The sequence below is a fragment of the Helobdella robusta genome, assembly GCF_000326865.2.
Source record: "Helobdella robusta unplaced genomic scaffold HELROscaffold_88, whole genome shotgun sequence".
In the NCBI taxonomy this organism is placed as follows: domain Eukaryota; kingdom Metazoa; phylum Annelida; class Clitellata; order Rhynchobdellida; family Glossiphoniidae; genus Helobdella; species Helobdella robusta.
The window spans coordinates 54738-74693 of record NW_008705503.1 but is presented as its reverse complement, the minus strand read 5'-3'; the positions used below and the strand labels follow the sequence as shown (position 1 = coordinate 74693).

Here is a 19956-nt window from a genome sequence, read left to right as displayed (position 1 = left end):
AGCATGTGCAGTGCATCTATATTTGTTGTAACGTTGTTTGCTAAGTCTGTAATATTTCGTTGTGTTGTTGTTGTTGTTTTTGTTGTGGTTGTGTTTATGTCGAGTAGTTTTTGTCTGTGTCAACATTTGAAAAATAAATCACTAACTTTATTCAAACGATTGATTAAATATTTTTCAACAAATCGTCTTCACAACTGCAGATCAATGTGATCAAATTAACTTACCAAACATCGCCATCATCGTCACCATCATCATCATCATTGTCATCTCGTGATATCACGGCGTCATCGTTAACGTCATCATCATCAACCATGACGTCAACAACAATTACATTGAGTTATGACGCAAGCAAAGTGACGTGTTTGAGAGATGTTCTCATAGACAACCAGCACGTGATGAAACCTGGTTTCCTCTTTTATGATTTGATCGATGCCTCAATTAACAATGTCAGTTAATTCTTTCTTCTATCTTTTTTTCATCCCAGTTTATTTATTCATTTCAGACTTTTATTTATTCACTTAGTTCATTCATATTTGGTTTATTTATTCATTTATTTTCAAATATAATCATTCGTATATTCATTTTTTCGTTCACTATTATCTCCATCTTTATCATATTTGAGTGACTCACACACCAACCAAACATCCAACCCACCAGACAATAAATATAGACGCAGACATAATAGATGTCAGACAGTCTGCAGACAAAAACGGCATCACCCTCATCAAACGTGCCATCTTTCGTCTGGACGTGCCATCTAGGAACAATGCAAAGTTCCTCGTAAAGTGCAGCAGGGATGTGAGCCTCGTTGAGGCTGTCGAGAGGACATCCGCGAAACATCATCTCCGCATCCAAGACTGCATACTGCTAATTGTTTGCTTATATTATTGTAACAAAAATAAGTCGCTATTACATTATTCATTAATCAAATGATCTCGTTTATTAGTGAACATTACAAAAATAATAACAACGAAAATGGGATGTTGTTGTTTATAATATTTAAGGCAGGCTCGACAGTGGAGCTTAGTGCAGATGTGATGGTTGACGTTGTCAACTGCAAACACGTCGTTGCCCATCTGAAACAACAGCATGCAGCACAACATCCTTCATCTTCATTCACCGAACTCGGTCTGACCTTCATGAATGGTGGGTTTCTTCTAGAACCATTTCATATTATTGCTATGTGTTATTCTTATTCAAAATTATGGTCGAAGTACTGAAGTTTTTATTTCAATTTAATAGCGTTTTGATTATTATATAACATCTTGAAAATGTTTTTATAATTTAACGAACATCTAAATAAATTATTACATTTTAATAATATTCTAAAAAGTTATATAGTTTCTAAATACATCATTCAAAATTTTCACCAAAATTTTAGATCTTTGTTCCCCAAAACTATTTTCACCAACGGTTCTGAATCCGAAAATGGAACCAGCTGGGAAATCACAGGATTTATTTATATCAGCAGCCCATCAACTCTTGAACAATCTTTTTGATGATTGCGTCCGTTGGAACCCCGCTTATTTAAATTACATAACATTTGATGAACTCGGCGTCTGCAATATTAACGATGTAAGTTGATCAGTTGTGTTTAGATTGCGTCATCAACATGTATTCAGTCTGTCGCTCTAAGTTTGTTACTGAGTTTGAATATGTTGTATACTCAACTCAAGTGTCTGACATGTTGTTTCAAGTGTATGCACTCAAGCTCGTTAGTGCGCTACACAAATTTTATTGGAACGGTGTTATGTAAATTTGATGCAGATAATGATCGATCGATGATTCAGATAATCTCAACACACGTATTGGACAGATTCAACTATCGAAATCATTTAAAAATCTGGCTGACCATTCAGAGGACCGCCCACCGCCAACATTGTACAGCAGCGGTGATTCGAACAACTCTCAACAACAACAACTCCACCAACACAACAGCAGCAGCAGGTCAAGCATCTTGAACTTTATCAGACGAAACTCGCCAGACAAGAGCGGTAGAACATCACAGCAGCAGAAAGATTGCTCATCATCATCCTCTAAAGTTCTTCAAATTTCAAATCCCGAATTGTACCAAACATCGGAGTTCAATGGTTTTCTATTTATTCTACTTCGTTTATCATCTCATTTGTTTCTATCATGGTAATTTTTGTTAACATTCACACACACGCTCGCACACGTGCACACAGATGATCGCTTACTGGACATGATACTGGACATTCAATGTCGTTCGATGAATGACCAGAGACATGGAGCACAGGAAGTTTCAATCCCTTTATTTATTAAGGAGTCTCTCTACCTGACTACTAGCACTGCCACTACTGGCCCTGCTATTATTAGTAGTTGTAGTACGATTATCAGTAAAACTACTGATACTGCTTCCAAAGTTGACGTTTGTAGCAACCACCCTAGTAACTGACTAGATGAAGTTGTTGATATAAGGTCCAATTAATTTTATTTCTTTAGGTTTTTTCCTAAAGCCTAAATGCAACAAATTGCCATAATATCTGTAGTAATGTTGTAGTAATAACATTTAAATATGTTAGTAAGATTTCTCTTTTTACTTCAACTGTGAATGACCTTGTTAAAATTTTTGGCCGCACGTATTTTGACGTTTTTATTTAGCCAGTTGTGCATAGCAACATGGAATGTTCGTGTTCAGTATACGCTCTCCAGCTTTTTAAACAAGTGATACAGAATATATATAATAATTCGAATTTACAGTGTTACAAAATGAATGAATGTTGTACAACAAATGTACGCAAGTGTGATGACGCGTGTGCCCCGCCAGACATTCCAACTGACATTACTTTTTATATAATTTTTTCTTTTGTGATAAAATATTTTTTTATGAAGAACAATTTTACGATTTAAAATTGAAAATATTGATAGAAACTTCACATACGCTTTCAATTACTTTATTCAATCTATATTAAGATTAACTTAAAGCATAAGCTGATTACAATATTTATTCATTTATTTTTATTTATCTATTGCTTTTCTCTTTGCAATATTTTCAGAGATATCAGCACAGCAATAAACACGCAGTGCCTGTAAATACTGTGAAACAAAGCATCACAGACACTTTGCGATCGCGACGTCCAATATATAATATAATAAACTTGAACATTTTAAAAATTGTGGCCCCCAGCCAAAGTGGTCTAAATCCGCCACTGCAAATGACTCGCCAGTTTGCTGAGACGTTTAATTCAGTCGGGCACAACGATATTTTTCGCGAACCTGCGGCATTCGTCAGACCAAGTTACCGTCGAAACTTCACAATAAGCAACAAAACTGGGCTACTGTACCAGCAATGTTTTTCGTTTAATTTGAAAATATATTCAACATTTGTGAAATGAAAAGGACGCATTGACAAAATGACATTCATCTAGGCGATTCCAAGTCAACTTTGAATATATAATGGCTCAGTGAAACTGGTCGGATATGAGATTACCGGGAAGAACGCAGCAAACTTACTTAACAATATGGGACAGTTTGCCAATCATCATCCGTCAACAATCATCGATAGAAATGTTTAAGAAGCGATTGAAACAGTATCTGTTCGAACAGTAATAAAAAAATGTCATGCTGGCCGTGCTGACATTTGCTTATCCGGGCGCCTCTGACGCTATGCTTAGGGCACTGCACAAATGACATCATCATTATTATCAACACTTACGAGCGTTTGTTACATAAATGTTTAATTGTATATAACTATAACATAAAAAACTTATTCCAGAGCAAGGCTCGAGTTAAAACCAAATCGAATGAACGAACAAGTGAAGCAATAAACTGACACATTCATTAATATAATTATATCATTATTCATACATAATTCAACTATTTAGCTTTCGATAGTAATTCGTCGCAAATGGCTGTAAGTTCAGTGTTCTCCAAGGTCTGCGGTGGTAGAAATGACTATATGAATATGAATTTGTTTTATGGAAAATTATAGAGCGCAAATGCATTAATTAGCATTAGGCCGGGATATGCAACATCAATTACAACACAAGATGCGTTTATATCTGCATGCAACTAGTCGAAGACATCACTACACACATAACACGGCAAGCTTAGAAGAAAGTAATCAGATTATTTTATCGGCTTGCAAAGGTTTTACAATCTACTTTTCAGGATTTAGAAGAAAAATAAACTTTTGTTGAATAGTAGGTATTAACAATTATGATCAAAAAGAACCTTTTGTTCAATGGACTTTTGAAGCCCCTCGGCCTTCATCTCTAACTTCCTGATAGCAATTTGTAACACCTTGATTTCTGAATCTGATGATTTCTTGACTTTATCTATTTCAGCGTTGGCTCTGATTTAATTATTTTATGTAATGATGAAATTATTTCTTCAACAATTTGTTGTTCGTATTAGAGTCTCCTTGTTCCCTGATATCGGCGAGCGATGAACTGGATGCTACTGACCGCATAATCTGCCCTCAAAACAAGGTTGCCAGAAAAGCAAGAATTTGCCACGAATCCGGTCAAACAGACGACGTACGAAGATCGCTCATTAAGAACCAAGCACAATGATTAAACAATATAAATGAAAAGAAATGAATTAAAAATTATGTCAAATATGAGAAAGAAATAATATGGTTTGAAATAGTTAAATGAAGATAAAATTTTAAATAGTAAAAAAAAGTGAAACAAAAATCTTACAAGTTTATTTTCTGTTCAGCCATCTGTTTGAAGCTTTTGTACTTTTCATCATTCTTGACAAGCTTTTCTTGATAGTCCAACATGCAACTCTTCAACGTTTCCTCATTCTGAAACAACATTAATGCTTGTGTACAGTGCATCGTTTATTTTGCATTAGTATATAAATGCATTTAACATTTATTATTAGCAATGCTGTCAAGGTTGGAACCAGTAGAAAATAAAAAGTTTCCAAAACCGGTTTGTGAATCAATTAGAAATTATTTTATAAAACTTTACAAATTGGCATAACATAGTTCATATTTGTGGATGGTAATGTACAAATGTACATAACATAGTTCATATTTGTGGATGATAATGTACAAATCGCTGTGTATATGCGTACAACCTTTCTGTAGGCATCAACAACGGATTTGCACTTCTCATATCTCTTGTGCAGGTCTGAAAATGCTGTTTCTACAGATTGCAAATCATCCAACGCCTACGTGTGCGTTCATATGTTATTATGTTACTTTATTATAATATTTTAATATTTCATATTATTAATCATAATTCACCAAGAGCTTACAAAGGCCATCATAATAATGCTAAGAGCGAACCATCGATTATTTGATTAATACTTTTCATCTTAAAAGTTTTTAGTCGATACGAATTCAATTGGGATTACAGGAAGCTGTTGTGATGGGTGATACGATCTGTACTGTTTGCAGCAATCATTTAAAGCGCTTGATCTCGTCTTGCAGTGACCAGGTTTAAATGCAGAGAATCCATCGTTCCCCACGCAGCAAGTGCCAAATAAATAAAACGTCTCAGAACAATTGCCGTGTATGTATCTTCTTGTTGCTGGTGCTGATAGTTCACTTACTTGGTCCCTCTCTCTCCTCAGGTCGACCATCACTCCATTGCATGATTCCTTTGACTTTTCATTTTCAACTGAACGAGAAAGTTTAACAAAAAATGACAAGTCAAATAATTTTAAATGAAACAAATCAAAATAAATAATTTTATCAAAATTATGTATGAATGAAAAACAAAATTGTTGATGTAATGTAAGGCACTGCAATACGATGAAATGTAAAAAGTGTGATGTGATTGAGTGAAATGAGATGTTAGTAAAGTAGGATGATACAATTGAAAATACAAACTGATGAGTCTGTTCATAACTTCCTCATATTCGTGCATGACATTTCTGAAATTTTTCAAGCTTAAAAGTTAAATATGTTATTACACATTAATCTGTTAGACAATCAATCAAATAACTGATCACTTGATCAATCTATCTACCTGCCATTCCATCGATCAATCAATTAAAACTTACTTAAGCACGAGTCCTTTTTCAAGCAACTTATCAATCTCATCGTTCTTCTTCTTCATCTCTTCATTGTGCAAAGTTTCTAACTTGCTGTGTTCTTCTTTCTAATGAATGAACGAATGAATAAATGAATGAACAAATAAATAAATAAATAAAAATAATTTAAATAAAAGCAATTCAAATGATATGGTTTAGAACTTTAGCACAGATTTTTATTTTACTGAAAAGCAACAGTAACATAGAAACATTTTAATAAATAATTCAAAGATTTCGACCATATTTTGGAGTTTGAGCGCCCAGTTCCTTTCAACTCTAAGCATTTTGGCTTGATAGTGCAGTTCAAACTCCTTCAGCTTCTTGTTCAGGTCGGTCTGTGAATATTTCAAAACCTGGAATGTCGGTGAGGGAGAGAATAAACGAAGGAACGAACAAATGATTGAATAAGAGAATGTTTAATGAATGAACGAACAAACCTGCAGTGAGGTGTCAACATCTTCTTCGCTTACACATATTGGGTATGCCTGAAAACATTATATGAATGCATTTCAAGTTCCCTAGATTTTTAATTTCACAATTGTTAATGATGAATATTGTTTTAAATAAAACAACTTCATTTAAAATAAACAAATAAAAACCATACATACACACTTGAAAGTTGAAATAACAAACCAGGTTTAATATCTTTGATGTAGGAGGACTGCTTTCGAATATTCGATCAACTTTGCTGGCATATGCTTCATCACTCGATGCATTATTCAAATCTGCTTTTGAAATATTTGTTGATGTTTTGGATGTTGTTGTGATTTCGTTGTTGTTGTGACTTTGTTGACGATCAGGTGGACTGGTCAGTAGTAGCAGATCATTGGTACCAGAACTCTCCGAAGTTGATAAAATGGAAGGTTCTTTGAAAAACCTTTTGCTTGTTAGGTTTTCTGCGAGTTGGACGAATGTTTGTTCAATGAGATTAAATTATTTGAAAGACGTCAATGATTGACAGTTGTGGAAACTATTGAAACATCACTAAGGGGATATCATGAACAGCATTATGAACAAAACCATAGACAACATCAACAAGAAATACACCATCATCATCAAGAACATCGTCAACCTGGTTTGATGGGCTTACTGACAAGTGGGTCAAATCTGACATAGAGTGATTCTCTGACGAGGACTGAATCATCAGACTGTTGTTTTTGTTGTTCATCAACATCATCATCATCACCCTTATCACTATCATCATATATCATATACATCATCAACATACTTCACTATTAGTGTCAAGAACATTTTTTTCAAATTTCCTTAACCGAAGATCCATCGAAATTGCGAAATCGATCGTGGATTACAAAATTAATTGAAAGAAATTAAGGTATATCTTCAAAGTTTTACCATTTTCAAAATTTTGAACAAATTGACATTTTCATACTAATACTTTGCAGCATTTAACTTCGGCTCTTTAAAGGAACATTCAATTATTTAACTTTCATCAATTTAAGTGTGATATATATGTAAACCTTTCATTTGAATAGAATAACAGACAAGTTCAAATCTTTTAGATTTCAACCTTAAAGTTCTCTCAAGTTTCAACTCATTTTCAAAAATTTTTTTAATTGACAGACGCAGAAACTGTTACAGCATGCAAGGCAATAATATAAAATGATAGCCAAAAAGAAATAACGAAAAAAAATAGTTAAGCGTGAAAGGTATGGAAAATAAAATAAATTAATGGACTATAACGAGTACTATTTTGTAGAAAAATGGCTTTCATACTTAAAAAGCACTACTGTTAAGGATCTTACAGTCCTATTTATGTTCATGCTTGCCAGCGCTGGCCTGGTTTATGAAGTTATGCCTGAGCGTGTTTAAACGAAATCTATCAATCTATCCCTGTTACTAGCTAAACTGTTGGCTACACAACATAACTTATTTAATTATTTTATTTAAAACATTTTTACGACTCAATATAATATAGGATAAAGTTTTATACAAAAATTCAGCTAGCAAATTGTTGTGTAAAACTTTGCCGTTTTAAATGCCACTCTTTAACCCACTTAATTCAATAAATAACCAGATTGCTAAACAAATGAGTTTGTTTCCTACATAAGTTGCCGTGCCAAAAAAATAAATAAATAAATCAACAATAAATAAATAATAATAAACTTTCGAAACAATAAATAAACACTGAATAATGTAGGCGAAAATTCCTTCTGGCAAGCTGGAGCATAAACAGAATGGCGTGCAGAGTCCTTCACGAATAACGAGTTTGACAACGGGAGCCACTCCTTTTATATTGTAACCATGCATATCCGTTCGTATTTTATCCATGCATATGAACAATGAACGATCGACATTAAGGAACGTGTTGTCAAATTCGGTTTATTTGTCAAGAACGATTTGAAATTGAATATGATATTCATCCAATTCAAACGCGATGTTTTCTTAAAAAGTAAATATTCGCACCAATTCTTAAATTTAAATCTTAAAAAAGTCAGTTATTCAGCTAATAAAGTTTTATTTGGGAAATTTGAATAAATACTAAGGCAAACGATAGCTGCAGTTTGGATTTTTTAAAAGCAACCTGCTCTCCTCAATACCAGCGATTCTTAATTATGACATAGAAATCTAAAATCTGTTGTGTATTCTGTTATTAAAAATATATCTAAAAAAATATTTATGTGCAATTAGGAAGCCTGTGTGTCAGTATGTTGTCAAGATCACCATCATCATCAAACCCATTATGATCATAATTCGTGATATTAAAACATAATCATGATAATGAGTAGTAAAAGTGAAAGAGGAAAATTTAACCAACCATTTTTGAAGTATATTTTTCCAGGACGTCCCACTGAGTAGGATCACCAAAAACTGCCAAACATTTCATTTTACCACAACTTAAATTCATAAACAAACAAACGAACGAAATAACGAACGAACGAACAAATGAAAGAACAAACAAACGAACAAATAAATGAAAATAAACCTTCAGAAGCACTTTTAAAAGTGGGTTTGCCCTCATGTTCATTAATAAGAACACTACCCAACTCCACCACACCTGTTTGCTGCATGCTTGCATCATTTTCACAAAGAGTTCGATCAAAAATATCAACATTAGTATCAGTGGCACCATCAGCAGTAGCTGCTGTAGTAGCAGCAAAAGTAGTGATGGCAGGTCCTGGTAATTTTAGAAAATTTTTCATCTCCTCAACACTGAAATTCATCACATTCATTTTTCGGTTGCTGCTTCTTGAAATATCAAGTTTATTAATGTTGCTAACATTGTTGCTAATGTTACCACTATTGTTGCTATTATCGTTGATGACGTCATTACAGCTGTTAATGGTGTCATTAGGAATGGAGTCATCACTCAGTTTGACACAATTAATTTGTAGGTCGGATTCGAGTATGCTACTGCACAGAACTGGATTTAACGAAGATGGCTCGATGCTTGATATTGAAAGGTTCCCATCCGAACCTTTGATAGTGTCAAATGATAGGGATGTATCTAAAAATGATGATGAGGCAAAATGATTCAGTGAATTTGAGTCCGATTGTTGAACTCTATCCAACTGATTGTCTACGTTCACTTCACCAATGTTTATAGAATCAACATTCTTGAGATGGGATGATGGAGAAGAGGAAGAAGTTCTTGCCATTGCTGATGATGTCATCGTCGATGGTGTTGTTGTTGTTGATGATGTTATTAAAGAGTTTTTGCTTGGAGGCAAAAGGATTAAAACATCTTCATCATCATTGCAATTATTCTTGCCGACAGCACTGCCTGTCTGATAATTTTAATATGAGCATTAACAAAAATAAAAAAAAATGAGTAGCAAGTCCCAGAAAAGAGTATTAATTAATTAATTAATTAATAAATAAATAAAAATCCTAAAAGCATTGCCATGTGAAACTCACCAATTTTGTTAAATTCACAGGTCTCTGAAATCTTTTTACTGGAGGTTTCTTACTGAAATAAAATAAAAATTTGTTTATGATTAAAACTTAAATGCTATTATTTCAAAAGTAAAAGGATAGCGTGTAAATATGTTATTGATACTTAAAATGACAAGGACAACCTAAATAATAGATCGAGAAATCTATAGCCCAATTAAGGAATGCATTAAATACAGTACATGTGGAGAATTCAAGCAAGTGCTGAAATAAGATTTTACCTTTCCAACTTATCATCAGTTGTTCCGGCACTACATTCAGCAGCACACTTCTTCTCTCCATCTTTCGCATGTCTTGGTGGCCCAACTGACTTTTTCTTCATAGTCGTCCTTTTCTGAAAAAGATTTGATTTCATTAAATCAAATTTCTTTAAAACATGTGAACTGAAAAAAAGACCAGTACCTCAGTGACTTTTGTGGGTGATAATGTTTTAAAATTATCCTTAGTGGTACCCTTATCATCATAATCATCATCATTTTTGTTTTTATAATTATCACCACTATTATTAGTATTAATGATAAAAGATGACGATGATGACTTGCAAAAGAGTGCGGGATCTGAATGTTCATCAATATGATCCCAATTTATGATTGGATGGGTAGGGGGCATCAGTGCCGGAGATGATGATCTGAGTGATGATGGCCGTGATTCAGCAAAGGCTTCTTTCTGATCAGCAGCTGTCTCTAATTGTTCAGTAGATAACTTTAATACACGTGTATTAAAATTGCTGGACATATTCATTCCAGTGGGTTTATTCACCACAGCAGCAGGACTTATTGGTACTTCATCATCATCCTTAAAATTATTATTTTTGTGGCACTTGTTTTCACAGCTGAGTTGTTTTAAAGTGGTATTGAACAACTTTTTTGTATCATCTGGAGAAATATGATTCTTCTTTTCATTGTTAACTATCTCAAAATTGTTCATGCTGACACCATCTGAATTGCTCACAAAACCACAATGCTTTTTCATTTTGTCCACATCCTCTGTTTGATTAGTACCATATTGAGATAAGACTCCATCAGTCAACATGCTGGTTAGTTTAGTTGGGTCTGAATCAATATCCAACTTATCAAAATCAATTGCAACAATTTTCTTTGTGATTGGAGGTGAGTTTGAAACAAAAATATTTTCCCTGATGTCTTCAACATTACACTTACTATCTCCAGTATTATCAACGCTCCCTACAGCACCTGCACTGTCATAAATCTCATCCTTTCTTTCATAAACAGTAGTATGAATAACTTCTACTATCTTTGAATCATCATCCATTCTCATTTCATTAAATTTTACAACATCATCTGATCTTATCTCACTTGAACTGAGAGCCCCAAGGCCATCATTGTTATCATCCATCTCCCCAAATGTTCTGTTAATCAGCCCACCTAACTTTTTCACCTTCTCTTCGCCACCACGTTCTTCAACTTCCATGCAACCAACATTCATATCTGACGAGAGAACATCAGCAATATGAATGTCACCATCATCATTGTCTGTTTTTGACACAACATCAAAACCCAATCTGCTCGGGTCAGAGTTCATGTCAAGCCCTTCAAAATCTTTAGTAAATGATTTCTTAACAGTTGGGAGTGAATTTGTAACGAAATTGTTGCAGTCGTCATTGCTGCTAGCATCGTTGTTGTCATTTTCGATGTTGCTACTAGCATTGTTATTGTGGCTATTGTCATTATTATTGTTATCATTGGTGATGTCCTTTATTTTGTTGTCAATATTGCAGTTTGTAGTTTCAATTTGATGTTCTGCGGCAGCTGGCTGATTGGATTTGTTGATAATGAAACACTCATTATAGGAATCATTTGGTGAATCAGCATCAACATCTTTAACATTATATTCTTTGAAACAATTTTTAGAATTATCATCAATATAATTTTTTGATATTGGTGGCTCAATGTTTATAACACCATCCTCATGTTTAACTGAATCAAAAAAACTATCAACATCATTCTTTTCTGAATCTACTAAATTACCAACCACAATCTTATTTGCATCAATTAAATTATCAACGTCAATTTTATTTGCATCAATGGAATTGTTAGTGTCAACCTTATTTGGACCAGTTGAATTGTTAACGTCATTAACATTGGAATTATTGAAATCAGAATTGCAAACAGATAATCTTTCAAAAAGTTTTGTGCATACATCAACATCGCTATGAAGAGCCTCGTCCTTTGAAGTATTTTCATTGTCGCTGATGTTGTCATTCACATTGTCACAACTGCCAATGATATCATCAATCATTTTCATAAATTCATCAGTTCGTAGTTTGTAGTTGATGCATTGTTGTTGTTGCTGTTCATTTGACCTTTGAAGTAATGTTGTTGTTAATGCAGATACCTCAATTCCTTCATGCAATGCTAAATTTTGAACTCTATCTCCAATCATTCTATTGTTTCGGTTGTTATCATGGTCATTAGTGAACTTGTTATTGCTTTGCGAAAATTCAGACGATGATGACGGTGACATGGTGCTCTCTTTAAAATCAGTACTTGGGCCGATGTTGTTGTTGTAAGCATCAAACTTTTTGACATTTTCATCAATGGTCATGTTGCTGACACTTGCATTAATGTTATCAACAATGATATTGTAATTGAAATCATTGTTTGCATTGTCAACATTAATGACGCTATTGATGTCATTAGTGCTAGTGACATCAGCATTGTTGTCAGTCTTGTTGATGTCGGTGTTATCAATGTCATCAACATTTTTGTCAGCGTTGTTGATGACGTAAGTGTTGTTGTTGTCATCAGCTAACTTGGAGATGGTTGATGTAAAGTTGACTTCTGTAACTTCAACATATTCTGCGATATTCTCTCCCATCTCATCAACATTTGATATGCTCACATAATTCTTACTACTGCAAACAATTTTAAGGATTACAATTAAAAATATTTGAGGTTCACTCAATGAAAGCAGAGCAAACATTCACTCAGGCAAATATTCTGAATGTCCAGGCAAGCAAAATTTAAATTCAAATTAAGAAAATTCAACTGTTCATTCATCTCTTAGAGAGTTGAATAACTGATAGAATGTTATGATCGTATAGAAAAAATTGATTAACATGAAAAAATGAATGAAAAAATTAAAAAAAAAATTGGATGAATAAATAAAAATATTTTGAATGAAGAATTAAATAAATTTTGAATAAAGGAATGAAAAAATATTTAATGAAGGAATAAATAAGTTCTGAATAAACCTTGAATCACTGTTGGATCCAATACATTTTGAAGGGTTTATCAACTTTTTTCTAACTTGTGGCATCATTTCCAACGTTTCCATGCTATCTTCTGATGGCTTTGGAATCTATGAAACAAATATTTAACGTTATAAACTGGTTAATAAATTTGAAGGGCCTCTTTCAAATGTGTGCAGATGCAAAATATTTTACAGAACATAAAAGAATAAGACATCAATTTTGTTAAACTATCAAAAAGAGTTGCATAACTTCAACTACGCCCACCACTATCACAACAAGAATCAATATCAACAACAACAACAACAACAATAATAATAATAATAAAGCAACAACTACAACCACAACTGAAAAGTAACCATCAGTTTAACAAAATCATGGGACTGACAACAGCAACCTGATGACAAATGTTAGTATTCTCTAAATTATTAGTTGAGATTTTTATAATATATTTTTCAATATCTAAAGCAGTAGTAGAATTAGTTAACACTTTGTCCTCATCTATAACAGGAAGAATGGGCAGAGGTGATGATTGCGACCTTCTTCTTAGCGAGATCATCAAATCAGATCTCTTTAAATTTAGGCCAGGGCATTCCAGAGATGTTATTTGATTGGATACATTGGAAATGTCATGGATTCGATTGGATGCATTTGAAACATCATCTTGAATGGGATTGGATGGATTATAATAACTAGTAATTATATTTCCTATATAGTTATTGTTAATATTATCAATATCTGTTGAATGGTTGTTGTTGCTTGTATCCATGATATCATCATCTTCTTGCAAGGTATCGGTACCACAATTAGATGATAGATGTGTTTCATTATTTTTCATGTTATTATTATTATCATTAAAGAGGCAGTGACCACTATCATGGCTAGTAGTATTACTGCCAATTGATTTCGTATTTTCTTGTCCCATTAAATTAATTAAAGTGATTAAATAGAATATTTAAGAAAAAACACATCAAGGCATTGCCATCATGTATGTTTTTTCTTTGATTGTACTTAGTTTAATTTGTAGAATGAGACATTGACAATATAAAATTTTAAGCATATTAACAGTAGGACCAACATATATAATTTATATTTATTTATGGAGTATTAAACATGCGATGTAATGTTGTACAACTCATTGAATATGAATAGCAGCTTATAGCAATGCTCTGTTCAATACACTAAGACACACGCACACACCACACACACATTTGTTTGTATATATACATTATACAATACTAATATCACATACATATTTATGTATGTGTTGTTTATACAAGAATGAATTTTGTTAGACAGCACTTCATGACTTGTTCAGAGCTCTTATTAAACATTCATAGCTTTCACCCACTTGAATGAACTCACACACACACACACACACACACACGCACACGCACACATACATGCACACACACACAAACTCACACAGACATACATAAACACACATAGACAACATTTAAGTAAACCAGCACATCTGATAAAAAATAAGTTCAGTGTAATGAAACTGCATATGACGATGGTTGTGCATGTGCATTTGAAAAAAATTATGAATTAAACGTTAAAAATTTGCATGTTTTGATAAATAGATGTCAAGCCAATGAAAGTGAAAAGGAAATATTTAATGAATGTTGTTAACAAATCAAATGGAGATATCAAGTGATGCTTTTTTCAAAAAAGTTTTGTTTTTATATGGAAGAAAATAAAATGCACCCCCCAATTTGAGTTGCAAGTGCACCATTCATAATTCCATTAGTTAACAAATATTAAATTATTAAATAATAAATACTAAAAACTTAAAATAATCATTAATAAAAAATAAAATAGTACTATTTCTCATTCAAATCTTTGTAGCTTTAGACCTGAGTATACAACTAAATTTTAGAGCAGAATTTGAATTATTCAACTGACATTAAAAACTTTGATTGAAGAGTATTAGCTAGCATTCAAAAACAACTGATTCATTGAGTTTTATTAATCACCATCATCATTTATCATTCACATTTCAAAAAAGCACCAACATGTCGGGGTGACAGGAAGGAAGCCATTCTTTGAGAATTATTTGAGGGTCCCAGAACTGATGGTGGCGAAGGACTTTTGATGGCAAAGTTGCTTACAATGAAAGAAGATGGTGGCGGACAATTTTCATCCCCAGAAGCAGACATTTTTTTTAATATCAAACCTTGTAAATAAAATGTGAGTAAAAAAAATTATTAAAAAAATTCTCAATTATCATCTCAGTGGCAAGAATAAGAAAGCAGAAAGCCAAAAGGCAAACCATAATTTTATTTATTTTAATATTTCATTTTTAAATATAAATTATCAATCATCTCATCAGGATAGAATCTATTAGATATTATCAATCAATCAATCAATGATCCTCCTTTGTCTACCAGGGGACCGTCGAGATCGATGGTGTACATCAAAGCCGCTTTTTACATTTTTTTTCTTTCCAAAAACCTTTTCTATCTTTGGCCAGTTTTATTAAATTAAGAATACCAACACCAGTTTTATTCAGTAATGTCATCTATCCATTTCTTTGCAGGTCTACCAACTTTTTTCTTCCAATCTCTTTTCCTCATTAGTACCATCAATCAATCAATCTTCCCTCATTGTACAAATTTTTCCAAAAAATCCCAATGTTCTTTCTCTGACCTTGTCATATAGTATAAACTTTTCTGTCTTCCAAGTTGATTTCTGATGGTTTCGTTCTTTATTTTCTGCTTTCAACTGATTCCCAACAAATTTCGGTAACGCTTCATCTCAAATGCTTCCAATCAGTTTTTGCCTTTTTTCTTTAATGTCCTTGTCTCACATCCATAGAGCAAGCTCGGAAAATCTCAAGATTCTATTATTCACAACTTTGTTTTTATAGATATATTGTCACTTTTCCATATTTCCTTCAATGATGTGAACATTCCATGGGCTATTGATATCCCTCTGTCAATTTCTTTTGTGCAGTTGTCAGATATTATACCACAATATTATCACAATACAATATGAATAACAAATTATCTATCAATAAATAGATAGATAAAGATAGATAGATAGATAGATAGAGATAGATAAAGATAGATAGATAGATAGGATAGATAGATAGATAGGATAGATAAAGATAGATAGATAGATAGATAGAGATAGATAGATAGATAGAGATAGATAGATAGATAGATAGATAGACGGATAGATAGATGCCTAGATGGGTAGATAGAAAATTAAAATAAAAAACAGAATAGAATAGATAGCGATAGATTAGGAAAGATAATGTTGAATGTTGTACTACATTCGGAAGGCAGTGGCAATGATAATAAGTTTTTAAGAATTGATAATTAGTGACAAAATATAAAAATAAAAACAGTAAAATAAACTCAAACCCTAAAAACTAGCCTAAAAATTTTAAATCCGGCGCTAGTTCCAAATGATAATTCAAAATATTAATCTAAAAGTGAATTTACGAACTATTTGACTTACTTGTATTTATTGGCTTATGAAATTGCATGGCTTTTAACAAACAGTATCTTATTGAACAAAGTAGTATCATAAAATGAATAAATATACTTTTTCAAAAATGAAAAAAATTCTTAATTTGATTTCATTGCGATATCGATGATGATGATTGTGACCCGACTAATTAAAAAAACATCAACCAAAATTTATTAAATAGGATGGGTAATTCGTTGCAAATGCTAATGAAACCCATGTTTGAGAGTGCGCTAAAAATGCAACCAAAAGAGAATCGCATTTTAAACAAAACAAACAAGTAAAGAAGTAAGCACTAACTTGAACGGCATTTAGTGAGAAGCCCCCTCGCCACGTCAAGGCAGCCGTTCGTGAGGGGGTTAATAATAAAACGACAGTCTAGAAATAATAAGTAACGAATGTCTAGAAATAATAAATCACTTAACTAAAATATAACGAAAATAATATTGTGTTGATTGTTGTGCTTGATTGCTGCTGTTGATGTTGTGTTGAACAAAAAACAATACAAAACAATACAATACAAATAAACTAGAACGTAAGAGAAAAAGAAAAGAGTCCCTAACTTACCTATGTGCACTAAATTAACTCACCTACCTATGTCCTAATAGCTCAACTTACGAATTAATCCTACTTATTTGAACAATTACGAAGAAAAAGTAAAGAAAAGAGGATAAAACATCAAGCAAACAAAACAACGAATGTATGTATGTATGTTTGTATGTAAGTATGTGTGCGTGTTTGTGTATGTATGACCTCGCAATAATAATAACAATAAAATAAACCAACAAGTCTAGAAATAATAAGTAACGAATGAAATAAACGAATAAATCTAGTAATAATAAGTAACGAATGGTCTAGAAATAATAAACAACTTAACTAAAATATAACGGAAATAATATTGTGTTGATTGTTGTGCTTGATTGCTGCTGTTGGTGTTGTGTTGAACAAAAAACAATACAAAATACAATACAAATAAACTAGAACGTAAGAAAGAAAGAATAGAGTTCCTAACTTACCTATGTTCACTAAATTAACTCACCTACCTATGTTCAATTAGCTCAACTTACGAATTAATCCTACCTATTTGTACAATTACGAAGAAAAAAGTAAGGAAAAGGAGAAAACATCAAGCAAATAAAACAACGAATGTATGTATGTATGTATGTGTGTGTGTGTGTGTTTGTGTGTGCAAACTCTAAAAAACAAATATATCTAGAAATAATAGTAACGAATAAAATAAAAAAATAAATCAAAATAATAAGTAACGAATAAAATAAACGAGCAAATCTAGTAATAATAAGTAACGAATGGTCTAGTAATAATAAACAACTTAACTAAACTTAACTAAACTTAACTAAAATATAACGAAAAAAATATTGTGTTGATTGTTGTGTTTGATTGCTTTGTTGGTGTTGTGTTGAACAACAAAAAAATACAAAACAATACAATACAAATAAACTAGAACGTGAGAAAGAAAGAATAGAGAATAAAATACAAAACAATACAATACAAATAAACTAGAACGTGAGAAAGAAAGAATAGAGTCCTTAACTTACCTATGTTTACTAAATTAACTCACCTACCTATGTTCAATTAGCTCAACTTACGAATTAATCCTACCTATTTGTGCTACAATTACGAAGAAAAAAGTAAGGAAAAGAGAATAAGACATCAAGATAACAAAACAACGAATAAATGTATGTATGTATGTGAGTATGTGTGTGTGTGTTTTTATGTTTGTATGTATGACCGCGCAATAATAATAATATTAAAACAAACGAAAAAATCTAGAAATAATAAGTAACGAATAAACGAATAAATCTAGTAATAATAAGTAACGAATGGTCTAGAAATAATAAACAACTTAAACATATAATAAAAATAATAGTGTTGATTGTTGTGTTTGATTGCTGCTGTTGGTGTTGTGTTGAACAAAAAACAATACAAAACAATACAATACAAATAAACTAGAACGTAAGAAAGAAAGAAAGAATAGAGTCCCTAACTTACCTATGTTCACTAAATTAACTCACCTACCTATGTTCAATTAGCTCAACTTATGAATTAATCCTACCTATTTGTACAATTACGAAGAAAAAAGTAAGGAAAAGAGAATGAAACATCAAGCTGCAAACAAAACAACGAATATATGTATGTATGCGTGTTTGTGTGTGTGTTTGTTTGTGTGGGTGTATGTGTGACCGCGCAATAATAATAATAACAATAAAATAAACGAACAAATCTAGAAATAATAAGTAACGATTAAAATAAACGAATAAATCTAGAAATAATAAGTAACGAATAAAATAAACGAACAAATCTAGTAATAATAAGTAATGAACAAGTCTAGAAATAATAAATAACTTAACTAAAAAATAAAATAAAGAAATAAAAAAAAAAGGGACCAGGCGCTAAGGGAATGCCCTAACTCGCCCGGTCGGATTTCAACGCATTTTCGGCTCCTATTTATACCAGTTCCATTCATATATTCTTATCATTTCAATCATTGACATCTTTAAAAAACTTTATTTAATGTATAGGAAACATTATTATATGTGTTTAACAACAATATATTAACTATACTAAAATGAATTCAACGACCGCCTACTGACTTCCTGATGGGAAGGCTCGAGTATGTGTATACGTTTAGCTAGTTGAATTCAAATTTAATCGAGATCACTCCTTTTTCACATAACTATTGAAAAATAAAAAAATGTATTTCTTTTAGTTCATTTCTTTTATATATTATACTTACAATCAATTCAATCATTCACATCTGCAAAAATTTTATTGTTTGAATGTTATTGGTTTTTGATTTTATATAATACACTAATATACATTCTTGACAACAGAGCTACTCAAACTTCGAAACATTCTGATTGATTGACTGGTTGGAACTGCTGTATTTCTTTTTATGCAGACATATAATCTTAGTAATTATTTGTATACATGAATTCTAAATTCTTTATATATATTTATTACATAACTTCTTTATAAAACCAACAGAAATCTGTTACATGTGTATGTACGCGCGCGATTCAAATCAAATTATTCCGAGAGAATTCAAAATAATTTTACTCCACACACCTTACTTCACTTTAATTGTAAAATTTAAATGTATATATATATATATATATATTTAGCTAGTATATATATATATTGTTATAACCGTGCTACCGAACGCACTAGATTCTAGCGTATTCTAGAATGTTCTAGTGACTGGAACGTTCTAGAGTATGCTGGAATCGGACCATCGGGAAGAATCTAGAAACGACGCTTGCGAAGAGTATATAAGCGCACGTCGCAAGATATTTGGTTTTGGTGATATTCGTGATTGGGATATTCGT

At 32.1% G+C, this 19956-nt stretch overlaps 2 protein-coding genes across 2 annotated transcripts; both read right to left on the bottom strand.

Moving 5' to 3' along the window:
* Positions 1-333: 333 nt before the first annotated feature.
* HELRODRAFT_104333 (hypothetical protein) lies at positions 334-5990 on the bottom strand. Its single transcript, XM_009032781.1, has 12 exons — positions 5980-5990; positions 5807-5850; positions 5527-5594; positions 5050-5142; positions 4665-4771; positions 4195-4315; positions 2187-3897; positions 1817-2090; positions 1382-1575; positions 1005-1128; positions 658-873; positions 334-446 (listed from the first exon to the last, which is right to left on the bottom strand). Exons 2-7 carry the CDS (start codon positions 5841-5843, stop codon positions 3838-3840), a joined length of 486 nt encoding a protein of 161 aa, XP_009031029.1. The 5' UTR covers positions 5844-5850; positions 5980-5990; the 3' UTR covers positions 334-446; positions 658-873; positions 1005-1128; positions 1382-1575; positions 1817-2090; positions 2187-3837.
* A 2570-nt stretch (positions 5991-8560) lies between these two features.
* HELRODRAFT_182524 (hypothetical protein) lies at positions 8561-14057 on the bottom strand (the record flags this gene model as incomplete). Its single annotated transcript, XM_009032780.1, has 8 exons — positions 8561-8614; positions 8786-8838; positions 8954-9755; positions 9886-9937; positions 10143-10255; positions 10324-12796; positions 13136-13242; positions 13530-14057. The coding sequence occupies 8 exons, from the start codon at positions 14055-14057 to the stop codon at positions 8561-8563; spliced, it is 4182 nt and encodes a 1393-aa protein (XP_009031028.1).
* Between the last annotated feature and the right edge of the window lie 5899 nt (positions 14058-19956).

Excerpts from the sequence above, each read along its gene's own strand:
- HELRODRAFT_104333 (XM_009032781.1), bottom strand. The coding sequence starts at position 5,843 with ATGCACGAATATGAGGAAGTTATGAACAGACTCATCA. Across the intron at positions 5,595-5,806 it reads AGTTATGAACAGACTCATCA|TTGAAAATGAAAAGTCAAAG; the intron begins GTTTGTATTTTC and ends TTTCTCGTTCAG. Across the intron at positions 4,316-4,664 it reads GCTGAACAGAAAATAAACTT|AGCCAACGCTGAAATAGATA; the intron begins GTAAGATTTTTG and ends TAATTAAATCAG.